This window comes from Cervus elaphus, chromosome 33 (genome assembly GCF_910594005.1).
Source record: "Cervus elaphus chromosome 33, mCerEla1.1, whole genome shotgun sequence".
NCBI lineage: Eukaryota > Metazoa > Chordata > Mammalia > Artiodactyla > Cervidae > Cervus > Cervus elaphus.
In genome coordinates this window covers 46,693,719-46,709,424 of record NC_057847.1, presented here as the reverse complement: position 1 = coordinate 46,709,424, position 15,706 = coordinate 46,693,719, and the positions used below count along the sequence as shown (strand labels likewise).

General features: G+C 38.9%; 1 protein-coding gene across 1 annotated transcript in view; it reads right to left on the bottom strand.

Annotated features, from left to right (window-relative positions):
• NEB (nebulin) overlaps nucleotides 1–15,706 on the bottom strand; it is a 220,594-nt gene that overhangs the window by 152,655 nt on the left and 52,233 nt on the right. The window contains 11 exon segments of the mRNA XM_043894059.1: nucleotides 622–726; nucleotides 3,793–3,999; nucleotides 5,139–5,450; nucleotides 6,303–6,410; nucleotides 6,554–6,658; nucleotides 7,108–7,314; nucleotides 7,840–8,151; nucleotides 9,378–9,485; nucleotides 11,159–11,263; nucleotides 13,081–13,287; nucleotides 14,261–14,572. Of these exon segments, the coding sequence (XP_043749994.1) occupies nucleotides 622–726; nucleotides 3,793–3,999; nucleotides 5,139–5,450; nucleotides 6,303–6,410; nucleotides 6,554–6,658; nucleotides 7,108–7,314; nucleotides 7,840–8,151; nucleotides 9,378–9,485; nucleotides 11,159–11,263; nucleotides 13,081–13,287; nucleotides 14,261–14,572 (2,088 nt within the window).

The window sequence follows — 15,706 nt, the reverse complement described above, 5'->3', positions numbered from 1 at the left end:
GACATTTTTATGTGTATAATTGTATGGATTCTACAATCCAAAAGAAGTCAATTATCCCAAATCCCTACGTAATTCAAACAAACAAAAGAAAAAACACCTGGTAGGATTTGAGGGTTTCCAAGCAACTGGTTAAGATGAGAAAGGAAGTGAAATAAAACCCCTATGCAGTTTCTAACAGTACATGTTGCACATTCCTTATGGGGCTTGACCTAAATTCTTCAAAATGTTCTTCCCTCTCCATTTAACTTTTCCCAATACTCCCTGTTTAGAAACATTTCAAAAGCTTGGTAGAAGGACTCTAAGAAAGTCCTGGGATTCACTCTCTATCTCTTATCCTGGGCTCTAAGCCATTCTCTTTAATTCTCCTAGTTTGATAAAAAGTACCTACCCCTAGAACAAAATCCAACTCCCTTTTTTGAATTCCTAACTGCTGGGTCCAAGTTCCATCAATAGGCCTATTCCTATTCTTATCAAAGCAAAATGAGAAAGAGAAAGATGCTCATTTGTGGATTCCCACTCATTTTCAAAACATTCCCTCTCAAAATTGAAACATTAATCTGTTACTTTGTTTTTACTAGTTCAAATGGAAAGAAAGATGACAGCAGGGGGAATCTTACTTACATCACTCATATTAATTGCATTTGCCTTTGCCAGAATAATCTGGGGGATATCAGGCATGATGTGGACTTTGGTCTTGTCGGCCTCCCATTCTTTTTTGTAGAGGTACTGGAAAGTTAAAAAAAAAAAAAAGAAAGAAAGAGAAAGAAATCAATGGAAGTTAATAATTAAAATTTTTAAAGTCATTTAGTACATACACATTGAAAGTGAAAGTGACAGTCGCTCAGTCATGTCCGACTCTTTGAGACCCCATGGACTATACAGTCCATGGAATTCTCCAGGCCAGAATACTGGATGGGTAGCCTTTCCCTTCTCCAGGGGATCTTCCCAGCCCAGGGACCAAACCCAGGGGCCATACCCAGGGACCAAACCAACCCAGGGACCCACATTGCATGTGGATTCTTTACCAGCTGAGCCACAAGGGAAGCCCAAGAATACTGGAGTGGGTAGCCTATCCCTTCTCCAGAGGATCTTCCCGACCCAGGAATCAAACCAGGGTCTCCTACATAGCAGGCAGATTCTTTACCAACTGAGCTATCAGGGAAGCCCCATATATACTTATTATTTTACACAAATATCAATAATTTATGTGGTTTTGTTAGCTCACTCTTATATTTTTAAAGTTTAAAAGAAAAATGTGCTCAAACAAGATAGTGGAGAGGATGTAAAATGGAAAGTAAAATGTCCTGTCTTCCTATTTTACAGCCTGGATATAGCATTTCCATCTTAGAATTTTCTAGGCATATTAAAATCCACATATAGTCCTTTTGAAATATAAATGAAATCATATATATTATTCTACATCTTGCTTTTTTACTTAATATTATAGGCTATACATCTTTTAGCCTTCTTAAAATAATTAACTTCACTCATTTAAAGAGCTGCGTGGTATTCCATGAAGAGGTGTCACCTAATTGATTTAACCAGTTCTCCATTGATAGACATTTAATTTGTTGTTTTCATTTTCTTCTACAGTAAGCAATGATGCCATAATCTTTGTGGTGATTTGGAGATGCACCACCCAGATACCCATTCAAAGAAGGACTTGGTGCCCCAACTGTTTGCAGACAGCTTCCAAATTGTCACCTGCTTCAGGGTTTTGCTGCCTCACTCAAGAGTACATCTCCCCAGTGGCCACATACAGGGATCTTCAGAGTCAAGGTATGAAGTCCTGGCCATTTTACCCAGCACAGGACACTCCTGACAGGCTGTGTCCACTCAAGAGCCCTGGCACTGACCTAGGCTTTGTAAGGCCAGCATCCCAGTTGGACCCCTCTTGCCAGGTCTGCCTCCCACAGGTACTGATCCCCGAAAAATGCCCTGTACTCCAAATTCCACCTCAGAATCTCCTTTTGGAGACCCTAACCTGCAACAAATACTAACATATATTTGTACATATGTGTATCTTTGCACTTACGTGAGGCCTTCTGAAGGGCATTGGGTGGATGAATTTTAATTAACACTAGCAAAAAGTAGTTTACATTAACTTTCTTTGCAATACTGTATATCACACAGGTTTTTAATTTCTGGAAATCTTGTAGGTGAAAAATGCTATCTCTTTATTTTAGCCAGGTTTGATTTAAAAAATAAAAACAAATCTTCTAGAGTCTTCTTCTAGATCAGGGGTTGATAAATGTCAAGAGTCAGATAGTAAATAATGTTAGGTTTTGCAAGTCACAGAATCTCTATTAACTACTCAATTCTGCTATTACAGTGCAAAAGTGACCACAGACAATATGCAAATGAAGAGCTGTGGCTGTGTTACAATGAAACTTTACTTAAGAAAGCAGTAATTTTCTGATCTCTTCAAGACAAACACAACCCATTAGAACTATGCAGTGATGAAAAGTTCTGTGTCAACCAACACAACTCCTAGCCACACAGGGCTATCAATCACTTGAAATGTAACTAATGTAAATGAAGAACTGAATTATTATTATTTAATTTTAACTGACTTAGATTTGCCATCACATGTGGCTAGTGACTATAGTATTAGGCATTGCAATTCTAGTGGAAAGAGCAATGCTTATTCCTCAGAGTCCTGGCTCTAGTCTAGACCAGGTGATTCACCTGCTGTGTGTCTCTAAGGGAGGTGCCTTGCCTCTCTGGGCCACACTTTCCTCAACCCTGCAATAAAGGGATTCAACCTGATGATCACCAAGATACTTCTCAGTGCTAGCACTTGCTATTTCTATGATTCTCATCTTGGCATCAGTAGTGTAAAATGATAATCATTAACACTGGAAAAATGAAAAAGTGTTTAAAAAATAAATGTATGTTTATGATAGTTTATAATTCTATATCTTAAAAGGGACACTGAGATTTGTGCCTTGTGTTGACAAGTCCCTTTCAAAGAGGCTGATCTTCTTGACAAATTTCTATCTCAGAAGATTCCAGAGGATTTACTCAGAAACTTAGCATAATACAGCTCTTTCTACATCACTTTCTGCAACTGTATCATGTTAGGTCCAAATTATTTTTCCCCTTTTTGGTTAATCAATGGCATTTCTAGTTGTGATCTGCACAATATAACCAATGCTGCTGTAATTATTCTGTTATCTGCAACTTGAAAACATGTGTCCAAGGAAAAAGGGTAAAAACAAAAAACAGGGTGATGTGCTTGTTTGCTTTTTGGTCATGAAATCAACTAATCGCTAATAATGTCAAACTACAGTGAGAATTTTCTAAAGACTGGAATCATTATGGATCCAAGGAACTAGTAGTGGAGAGCAATTGCTCTCAGGATTGGCCAGAGAAGTTTCTGGCTCAGAAATGCTGCTACAATCATGTAATCTAGGAGTTTTCTTTTATTCCAGCAAAGAGTAAGCAAGCAAGGGTGGGCTGCAACACATAGCTGTTATAAGCCCTACAATCTTCTGATTCAGCATTATGAACTTCTACTCAATTTCACCTTAAACAAATAGGACTCACTTTCAAGATTTGCATTAAAAAAGTCTATACTTATGTCTACTGGGTAGGGTGGTTCATTAAACATTTGAAGAGGGCACTTTATTAGGACTAATTTCTATCTTTTTCTTTAACTATAAGACCCTTTTTTAGAGGAAACATTAACTATGATGCTCTAAAACTATTATCAAAACCTGTAGATTAAATGTAAGATATTCCTGGCTTATTTCTGATTCCTGTTAAACACTACATTATTGAAAGACTTACTTCATTCATAATTTTTGCATTATTCTTGGCCAAAACCATGTTCATCGAGTCCATCAAGGTGGAATACTTCAAAGTGTCTGGATGCTGGCGGTACTTCTTTTCACTGATAATCTCCATGGCTTTCTTGTTTTTCTCAGCCTCCAGGGAGCCCAGAGGGAGCCATCCAATGCCTTTCATGAAGTCAGCATAGTCAGCTTTGTACTGATTCTGCAAAAGAGGAAAAGTTTGAGGATGAGAAGAAATCACAGCTTCTTAGAATCATGAGCAGGTATTTAATATTCCACAGGTTCCCCTTCAGTTTTCAACCAATAGTATATTCAACTTCAACTACTTATATCCCTAAATTTCTTTTTCACATTTCTTTGCATGAGAAATTTAAAACAAGCAGTAGTATCTTTGTGATTTCTCTCAATACCTTCATAAAGAAAAAAATGCTAAGAAGTACCAAATAGATCAATCTACCATGTGACTACTATCTCAAGAAAAGTGACCATGCTGGACTAACTCTTACAAAAACCTCCAAGTCCCCTTGGCTAATAGATGACTCAGGGGACCCCATTTCTATCTTTAGCTATAAGCCTTTGAGCAGCCACCACAGTTACAACTCCTTCAGGAATGCCAGAAAACCTAATCAGTACTTTGTGCAAATTTCATTGCTTCCCTCCTCTGTTCTGACATTTCCCTCTATAACTGTACCATAGTTGCTTTCACTCAGATACTTATGTACCCCTCCACCTATAGCTCAGCTCCTACATTTCTAAAAAAAAATATAGGCTTGGTGTGGCCTGCCTTTGGTTCATAATTTAAATTCACTTCTCCCAGCCACCAAAGGGCCTCTGTAGCTGAATTCTTGGTTTTCCACCCTTTGTACCTTCCTCACATTTATTTTAATAGCTGTTTCAGCATCATCTCCTATTTCATCAGTAAGTAAGATAGGCAATTACAAGGTCAGAATTGAAAGCTGTTTGGGAATGAGGGGCAATAGCTCTCAAGTCATCTGACTTTTGGCTTCATCTCTTATTCCTTAATCAGGAACCATAAAAGGTATGGAAGCTGTAAAAACTGTCAACTTTCTCAGCTATATGTATTTCCTTCAACAAATTCTTTCTGAAACCAAATTCACTTGCTGTTCCTGAATCTAACATCCAGCAATGCTCACAACAATAATAGATCAGATTCATTCCTTTGTGTTTAAAAAAATTCAATCTAAGGTAAAACATGAAATATCTTATTGGTAAATTACATATGAATTTCTTTTTGGATTTTCAAAATGTCGTGACTTAGAATCTTTCATGATTTGCTTATCATGTCAAAGTAAATGCTCTGCAAATGTGGCTGTCACGTACATCACTTTGAATCTGCATCATGTTTTTGGCCAGTTCCAAGCTCATGGCATCAGGAAGCATGTTGTAGGTATGGATCACGTTCCTGTAGTTGGCATTGGTGGCCACCTCCTGAGACTTCTTGGCGGCCACCACACTAAGCATGTCCACTGGGGTGTGGAAGGATGTCTTGGACTTCTCATATGCCTTCTTGTACTCCCGGTCCGACTGCATCTTGGCCACCTGCATGAAGTGCACCAACTTGGGGTCATCCTCAAGGCTCCGGAAGCCAATCTGTTTGCCTTTGGCTTGTTCGTAGGCTTGCTTGTACTTGTACTGTGGATGGAAAAGGCACATGGACATGAGACAGTGAAGAAAAGAGAACAAAATATAATTCACTAGATGCCATTAGCTTACTCATGGGTTTAGGGCTACTCTAGAAAAGGAAGATTTGCTGGGGATGGCACAGGGAGCAAACTACTTTACTTCAAATTTCTTGCCAGAATTGAGACCATGAGGGAAAGAATCATCTCAGAGTTAATCAAAGAGAGGTGCAAATAAGTTGCTTTAGGGAGACTTAGAAAGAGGCTTTTCCCACTCAGCAGGTAACCAATGGAAAAGGCCACAGCACACCATTTCTCTACATTCAGGAAAGAGCCTGGTAATGAATCTTCTGGGCAAAATGTATAGCTCATATCCTGATGTTTGCTTAGAATTGCCCACTAACAATTTAATTATTTTGGGGTTTCCCAAGTGGCACTAATGGTAAAGAACCTGCCCGCCAATGCAGGAGATGTAAGAGAAGCGGGTTCGATCCCTGGGTCGGGAAGATCCCCTGGAGGAGGGCACCGCAACCCACTCCAGTATTCTTGCCTGGAGAATCCCATGAACAGAGGAGCCTGAAGGGCCACAGTCCATGGGGGTCTCGAAGAGTTGGACAGAACTGAAGCAACTTAGCATATAGAACAATTTAATTATTTTAACAAGACCCTGTTACCTTTTACATTAAATAATGAACACATGATTAGAGGGTCCTTGGGCTGGGTGGAAGGGACATGTCATGTGTATTACAAAGGATGGGGGTCCCACCAACACTGAACAGAGCTGACTGTAGCTCCTACATACACACAAGCTTGGCTCATTTGCTTTTTTCCTTTATATTAAACAAAGCCCAGAGGAAGCACTTACATCACTGGCAATGTCTCTGGAGGCTCTTGCAGCCCTTATTGGGATGGCATCAGGCCTCAGATCATATCCTTTCTTCTTTTCTTCTTCCCAGCCAGCTCTGTACAGTTTCTAAATGATGAAGTAGAAAAATGTCAGCATCTTAGTCAGGTTAGAACGGGGATCCTGATTTTAAAGTGGTTGGCATGTGGGAGACAGATATCCCACAAATAGAAGTTTCCTTCAGCCTCCCTGCCCCTCATTTTGTTACTTACGTCACTCATGGTGATCTGGTTTACTCTGGAGAGCAAAATGTCTGGAGTATCAGGCATGACATGAATAGTGGTCTTGTCTTTGTTCCATTTCTCCGTGTAGAGCCTCTGCAACAAGAAAGGCTGCACATGACTATACTGCAGTGTGCTATCACAGGGTGAGGGAGAGACCCACAGTTCCAAGGCAGAAGAAGGTCAACTTGATATTGGAAAATGAAGCAAACAGCAAGAAGACAGGCTGATGAGACTGAGCACATGAGTTTAAAAAACCATCAAACATGGGAGCCCTCTTTCTACTGAAACAAATGCATTCCTGCCCCAACCACACACTACAGGGGGTTTTGTGGTTCCATCACACAATCAGCATGGTGTTAACAGCCTGGGGTCAGTATAAGTTGGAGCCCCCTAGATACAACAAATCTAGATACCCTCCCATCACCATGGCCATGATCATCAGAAAGATGAAAACACTGATGAAGGTCAAAGTGGCGATGCCCGGTTCAATGGCCCGAGCACTGCGGGAGTTCTGAGGCTGAGACCAGCAGGTGAGTTCTTACCTTGTCCATAATCAGTTTGTTACTTTTGTTTAGTGCTTGCTCCATTGTGTCCATGGCATATGTGAACTTCAGCTTCTCGGGGTGCTGGCGGTACTTCTTCTCACTGAGAATCTCTCCTGCTTTCTTTGCCTTCTCTACCTCCAGTGACTCTAATGGCATCCAGCCAATCCCTTTCATCCAGTTGGTGAAGTCAGATTTGTACAAGTTCTTTACAAGGAAAAAGGAAATTTAATTGCAGAAAGAGTCAAGGCTTGGGTTTCTTTAGACAGATTATTTGCCCATTTTTAAAAAACAAAGGATAGGGGGATGGTGAGAATAACCCATATTTTATTCCCTACCATCCTTCAGAAAAAGAAATTAATTCTAAAAGTGAATGTATTCATGGTGGTTTTGAACAGACAATCCTGACCCAATCCCTTTAAAAATTTAAATTTCTTGGGGGAAAGTTAACAAAATTTTACATTGGAAGGAATATTATATAGCATCCATTTGGACCTCTTAGTCTTTCACAGAATACATCATATACTGGGTCTGATATCTGAAGTTTTAAAAAATACATATAATAACCAAAGAAAACTATATATATATAGTTCAAATGAGTAAAATCCTAAAACCCCCAATTCTGGAGAAGATCCCTAATTACAGTGAGTCCAACCAGGTTTAGGATGGAGTGAGCCACCAGTAGACATGGACAACTCATTCTATGCTGACAATCTGATGAATGCTACATACATCACTCTGAATCTGCATCGCATTCCTGGAGTGCTCCACGTTCAAGGCGTCGGGCAGCAGGGTGTAGTGGTGGAAGGGTTGTTTATAATTCATGTTGGTGGCAACCTCCTGAGATTTCTTGGCTGCTGTCACGCTGAGCATATCCAAAGGTGTGAGATACTTGGTCTTGCTGGCTTCATAGCCCTTTTTGTACTCACGATCTGACTGCATTTTGGCTACATTCATGAAGTGAACCAGTTTAGGATCATCCTGAAGACTGCGAAATCCAATTTGTTTGCCTTTGGCTTTCTCGTAGGCCTCCTTATATTTGAACTATAAGGAAAAGAAGAACAAATGGAAGTTTGATAGGGTAGACTGTAGGAAAGTGTTCAATTGAATTTATATCACAGGTTAAGCAATAGACAAACTGTCTGAATCTATGTAACATATAAGTTTTTGGTATTTTTAAATAACTACCAAAATATTTCTAATGGATGCTCTTGGGATCTGCTCTGGGGATAATTAAAAATGGAATAAGTTACAGCTTATATCTATATTAGTCATAAGTAGATTCTCTGAATATGCTCAAAGGTTCCTAAAAAGTTTATTAAGGATTTGGTGTACATAGTTTTTACTATGTTTCTTTGATTAATTTGTATTACTTTATTAAATATTTGCATAATCCTGAGTAAATTTCAACAAAGACATTATTAAAATTACTATACTAGACTTCAATGAATAAGTTTCCTAGGTGGCTCAGTGGTAAAGAATCTGCCTCCCAATGCAGAAGACCTGGGTTCTGTCCCTGGATTGGGAAGATCCCCTGGAGAAGGAAATAGCAACCCACTCCAGTATTCTTGCCTCTGAAATCCCATGGACAGAAGAACCTGGTGGGCTACAGTCCATGGGGTCACTAAGAGTTGGACACAACTTAACAACTGAGCACATATTTGCATAATCCTGAGTAAATTTCAGCAAAGACATTATAAAAACTAGCATACTAGACTCCAAATGAGTATGTTTATACTATGCCAAGGTATTATATCAATTCATATAGAAAATAAAACTTAATTTGTAAAAAGCAAATTAAGTAAGTAAATAAGTAAGCATAAAACTTACAACAGAGAACTAAAATACTGTCATTTGATCTATAATTCTTCCTGGTTTTCCATAAGTCACCAGATTTTTTTCTTTATGGAAATTATAAACTATTGTATTCTTTTAAAATACTGGGAGACTTTTTTGATTTAGTGGTATTTCAGTATACCAAGGTTTTTTTCTTAACAAAATCCAAATAAAAAAGTTGTTTTCACATTCATAATAATAATAATAATGAGAATTTCAAGTATTTCAGAGTTTAAAAAAGTCCTATCCTTGGTAACTGAATTGAGCTTTTAAATATTTTTAAGAGAAGATAAAAAAATTGGTACATAAGATATTAGGAAATATTTTTATATTACAACCTTTATTTGCTTTCTAATATAGCTCATATAACCTCATACACCATGTAAAGATTTATAAAACACAAAGAAAGCTTGCTACTTTCAAATTAGACTTACATCGCTAGCAATATTCCTTGAACTTTTTGCAGCAACGATGGGAATGGCATCTGGTCTCAAATCATAGCCCTTAGCAAGGGTTTTCTTCCAATCTGCTTTATAATGAGACTTGGAAAAAAGGAAAGATTATTTTAATATTTGACATAATTAAAAGAAAAATTAAACAGGATGCCAAAATCTTCATGATATATCCCTTTCTATTAAAAAATTCAGAGTTAGGGCTCTTTTTCATCTTTTAGGGATCTACTAGATTCTTTTTAAAAAATATATCAGTAAACTATATACACAGTATGATCTCAACTGCTGTAAAAATTGTATATGTTTGTATAAAAAAACCAGTGGAAAGGTAATGCTTTGAATGTGGGATAACAATACTCATTTTTTATAATTCTCTATACTTTTCAATTTTTCTATAATAAGCATGTAATGCTTTTATTTTCTTGTATTTTTTGTATGAAGCATTTTAAACTTACACAAAGATGTGGATAGTAAAATTAAAAATTCAGACATAGTACTACCCTGCTTTAATTAACCTTAATGTTTAAATATTACTCATAAAAGTAGGAAAAACTTTTAAATAAATCAAAAGCATAAAAATGAGTACTTAGGGAATTCCCTGGTGGTCCAGTGGCTAAGACTCTGCGCTCCTGATACAGGGGGGCTGGGTTCGATCCCTGGTCAGGGAACTAGATCCCACATGCCACAACTAAGACTCTATGCAGCCAAATGAATAAAAATAAATGTTTAAAAAAAAAAAAAATGAGTACTTAAAGATTGTCTATTTGGCGACAAAACAGAGTCTAAAATGTTAGGAAGAATGACTAAGTCATCCTTTAAGAAATGAACAATTTTATCCAGGTTTGACTATGTCTTTAAATTAGAATTTATCAATTTGATTTAAAAGCAAAATGAAATAATTCATAATAGTACATTTAAACATCACCACTAATTAAGTATCCAAGAGAGATGCTGCTGCTGCTAAGTCACTCCAGACGAGCCACATACAAAAAAAGACTTTTTAAAGAAAATTGTGCTGAGCATTTTTAGAAGTTTAACAAGTAGCCAAAAGTCAGAGATAGCAATACTTAAAATTACTACAGATTGTGCACTCCTGATTTTCCAATGTTTGTCCCAATTTCTTTCACTTTTTATTTTATTTATTTATTTAATTTTTTTTCACTTTTTAAAAAATGGAACACAGACTACTAGATTAATTTAACAGCTAATGAGTCATAGCCCACATTTGGGAAAAGTCTGCTTTAAATGAAATGAATGCTACCTGTAGCCTCATATTCTATGATAAGAATCCAATCTGGAGACTATTGATTTGCAAATTGGTCCCCGTACAAGGAGGGCAAGGAGAAACTTAAGGAACAGGCTAAACTCTCCAGCTTGGTAGGTGACAGGTTTAATAAACAAGGGAACGTAAACAGATGTTTGCAACTGCCCACCAGAGCCATACTAGTTTATTTAGGCCTCAACTAGGTTCAGCCCAAGTGGTCTCAACAACACATTGGTCTCTCAAGGCCGAGTCCTTAAAAATGGCTCCCACTGTGGGAACAGTGGGCAGAATGTACATTCCAAGAACAGGAGCGGGATAAGGAGCTTCCGATTGTCCGGGTCCAGCTCCAGGGTCACCCGACAGTCTCGTCCTCTCAATGATCTTCTCCAACAAAGACTCAAACGGCCCACACTCAGTTGGCTCCCTCTAAAATTCCCAGAGCTGGAAAGGGGAGGCCCCTGTGTGCAATACTAAGACAGGCACCCAGCCAAATACTCACATCACTCATGTTGAAGGCATTGACCTTGGCTTGAATAAACTGGGGCACGTCGGGGTCCAGAGTGTACTTGTGCTTCACTTTCTCTCCCTCCACCTTGTAGTTCAGCTAAAAACAAAGGAGGCAGCATGCGAACTGTGTTAGCTAACATAATGTAAGTTTCATCTAGCACACGTTCCTTTAAAAAGGAAGACTACCATTTGTGTTTTTCCATTTACAAGGCAATTAGCTACTCTATCATGCAGAGGAAGTGTTGGACATATTCATTCACTCATTCCACCAATATTTATTGTACAATGGTGTGGGACAATTGGCAGTGTGGTAGGTCCTTGTGTTTAAAGTGTTCAAGTTTATTTAATAAATAAATAAATAAATAAAAGCTGACCTTGGAGTTTATAGTCCTGCAGGGGAAACAGAATAAACACATAAACTGCAAGGTGGAGCTAGAATTTGTGGTGTAAAGAAAATAACTTTAGGAAAGAAGCAAAAGGGGACATCAAAGGCTCTCTAGAAAGGTAGCATGGATGCTCAAACGTGAAGAAAGGGGAAGGGTCTGGGCAGAAAAGGAGCATTCAGAGTCCTGGGTCTGGAAAGGCATAGCCAGCTTGAGGGACTGAAGGTCACAGAAGGCTCTGAGGGGGTCCCAGAGGGATTAGACAGGAGGAGGGCAGAGCCACAGAGCTGAGGGCCTTTTCATTTCAGCCAAGTTAACAAGTCTAGATTTTGAGTTCGAGAAGTTACTAACAGGCTCTAAGTATGAGAAGGACATGATTCATGTTTTAAGACGGTCTTTTGGGTTGTCATGTGTGACCTCAGGCAGGGAGTCCAGATAATGGATTATTGTAGCTGTTCACGTGAGACAGATGGAGGCCAGAACTAGGGCTGGTGGCAGCTGAAAAGATGGAAGTGCTCCAACAGGACGGCTGAGAGAGTGGGGAGGTAACCAGCAGATGCACTGGATGCGTGGGTTCACACGGCGAGGTGTCAGTGGTGACCGCTGGCTTTCCAGCTTGAGTAACTAAGGAGATGGTGATGGCATTTATTGGGACAGGGAGCTCATAAACTGAGTGTAGGGTTTTCCTAGCTAACAGGAAAAACACAGTGAAAAGTGACACTTTGTCAGTGCAAGAGAAGTTGCAAGAATCTATACCATTTAGTGCCACTAAAATTGAATTAATCTTGAAACATCTGTGGTAATGTGGGACTGGTCTGAGAAATAAAATCCACAGTTAACCCTCAAATCCGAGCCAAAGAATGCATTTCCCGTCTTCAAATATATCTGGGACCAAACACACATAATTTCTTCCCTCCTTTGTTTTCTATTTACCACCCTCTTTCTGGTGGAGGTATCGTAACATGACTCTGAACTTACCAAATGAGATGAAACACAGCATTGTTATTAGCCTCTGACTAAGAAAAAGGGTCCAGATAGACCTGAGCTTAGAAAGGAGACTCCAGATGACTCTGAAAGTAAAATACTTCATGCCTCCCTAGAGGCCTCTCTCAGAATATCAGGCTATGTTTGGGTTTTTTTTGGCAAAAAGATCAAGACATTAGCCTTCTTTTCATTTGCCTAGGTAGAACTCTTGCAACTGAGAGCAATAAATATCGGGTTTGCAATTCAGACAAGGTCACAGATGATAATAGTGATAATTTCTTTCCACATCGATAATGTAGGGGTCTGCTTATGAATAACATAGGCTCTCCACATTTGGAAAATAAAGCAAACTTGGAACATCCTCCTTCTCTCCTCCCTGTTCTTCAAGTCCCAAGTTGCTTCAAAGGTAAAACCCTTTGAATATAGCTCTAAAAGCAGCTGATTTAGTAACACAGATGCACGCTCACGGATTGGGTTAAGAAGGACGGTGGAGTAGCTGGTCACGGGGTTATTCACAGACAAAACCATTTGAGGGGAAACCACTTACATCACTTAGCTGCTTTGTGTTGTGCTGAGCCAAAACCATGCCCATGGAATCAGGCACACTTGTGAACTTGATGGTATCTGGGTGCTGTCTGTACTTTTTCTCATTTAATGCATCGCCTGCTTTTTTGACCTTCTCAACCTCCAGAGAACCAATTGGGATCCACCCAATGCCCTTGAAGAAGTGGTTGTACTCATCTTTATATACATTCTGTAAGAGAGTAATCTCAGATGAAAAGATATCCTAGAGCACGCTCAAGGGATGTTCCGGAAATCTGCAATTTTATCCAGGGGGAAAGAAGAGCAGCCTATCAGCATGCTTGTTTCTACAGTGGTGTTCTTGGCTGTCTGCCACAGAGCTTCTTACCCACAATTTGATCATAAGAGCAGTTCTGTCATTAGAGTGCATTATACATTCCAAGAGGGAATCTAGGACACACATTTCCACAGGTACTTCTTAAAAAATGTGCCTCTTTTGACAATAAATTGGGCTTTTCCCTTGATTTCACCGAAAACTCCGCAACTTTTGTATTTCACCCACGCTGTCCACCTAGGCCCCTCTATCTCAGTGTGAGAGACATTCTCATTGAGCAACAATAAATGAACACCATTTCTTCCTTTTACCAAGGACAATTTTTACAAAAACCTGGCTCCTGCAGCAGGAAATGCCCTGAATATTAAACACCTTCCTCATGTAGCTTTCCATGAATCACACTGCAATCACAAAACCTTCTTGGTTCACTATAGATGACTCGCTATATAGAGACACAGGCATGAGACAGTGACTTTGAGTTAAAACAAACAAACAAAAAAAACCCTTTCTGAATTCAGAAAGAATAGAGAATGCTCATATTTTGCATTGTACATATCACCATTGAAGCAGGCCCACCAGGAGCAACCATTCCCTCTTGTTGAGAACCAAGGTGGCTTATGTACTTAGTAGAATATGGCACTATATTTGATCCATAAGTTAGTAAAGATGTCAATGATTGTGATGAGAGCACAAATAGCTAGTAAAACACAGCTTGCCTACCATGCCTTTCTTACTGTTTCAATGATGACTGTGTATTTTAAAGTGCATTTTTCAAATATCTTATTGTATTGCAAAGTCTAACTAAAATAGGAAGAAATGATCGCCCATTTATTACGAACATCTCTAGGTCTGCTGTATCATACATACTCACATCACTCTGAATTTGATTCACATTCCTGATATGTTCAAGACTCAGAGCATCAGGGAGGTATGTGTAATGATGTATCGGCTGCTTGTAGTTGACGTTGGTGGCAACATCCTGGGCCATCTTTGCAGCCGTAATGCTAACCATGTCCCCAGGGGTATGGTAGCTGGTCTTGGTGTTTTCATAGTTCTTCTTGTATTCACGGTCAGACTGTAACTTTGCCACATTCATGTAGTGGACCAGCTTGGGATCATCCTGGAGGCTTCTAAAACCCACTTGCTTTCCCTTTGCCTTCTCGTAAGCTTCCTTGTATTTATACTGAAGAGGAAGAATTTGGTTAGCAAAGTCCTAAGCACTGGGAACATTGGGTGCAGCAAGTACATTCACACACAAAGAATATTATCACTTTCTGAAAGATGATGCAAGAAATGCATTCCACAACCTCCACCCAACACCCTCCAACCTGAGAAAGTTTAGAGTGAAAGTATTTATTTCCAGCAGTGCTAGGTTATAAATGAGGGTCATGATAAATTCAGGACCAGTTTCTTTGTTATGAATTCTATAGATGATTTGCATGTTAAACTTTATATAAAACCCACTGAGTTTTCATACTTAATATAAACATGACACATTCCAAAATGTAAGACCAATCTCTCCTGGTTTTCCAAGGATGTGAATTTTCCTAATCCAACATATTAGTTCACATCACAGAATACTAGAAACACTTTTGTTTTCTATTCTGATTGGCCCAGTGATATGTATACAACAGGTGCAGAAGAAATTCTGAAGAACTCTACATGAAAGATGTTTATACTCATATCTCTTTGGGGTGGAGGATAGAAAATATTACTATGTTGTCTCAGGTTAACTTCATATGGTTTTAAAAAAACCCTCTTCTTTTTAAGTGGCATCAACTTGGGTGCTGCATAGGCAGGTAAGTAGCTGTGTTTTCACCCAACCCCATTTCTCAGCAGCCACTCTCCTAGCTCACTGCTGAAGCAGTGCAGATGAAGTGAGGAACTGAAGAATAAGGGAGGAACCACTGAGCCCCTTCCCCGTCAGTAAAAACTTAACTACAAAAGCTCTGCTGTCCGAGGTCTCTCATGGTTAAAACTGGCAATGGGGTATAGATTAAGTTATACTCTAGGTAATAGGTCAGAACCTCAATTTTTATGTACAAGAATTCAAATCTACCCAAACTCTGAAGATGCTCTGTTCCTGCCATTTAGCACTGACTTATAAACAAAAGTTTAGCAGGCAAAAGGATTATCCAGTGATTTCTAGACATATTAGAAAAAGTTCTATGTAAGGGCTAAAAAGAGAAATAATAATGTCATATTTTAGACTTTCACTGTCTCCTTAAACTAGATTTCATAGTGATGGGCAAACCTTTGAGGAACACATTTTCGATACCAGCCCTAAATGGAAGGCTGTAGAATCTTATACACTATC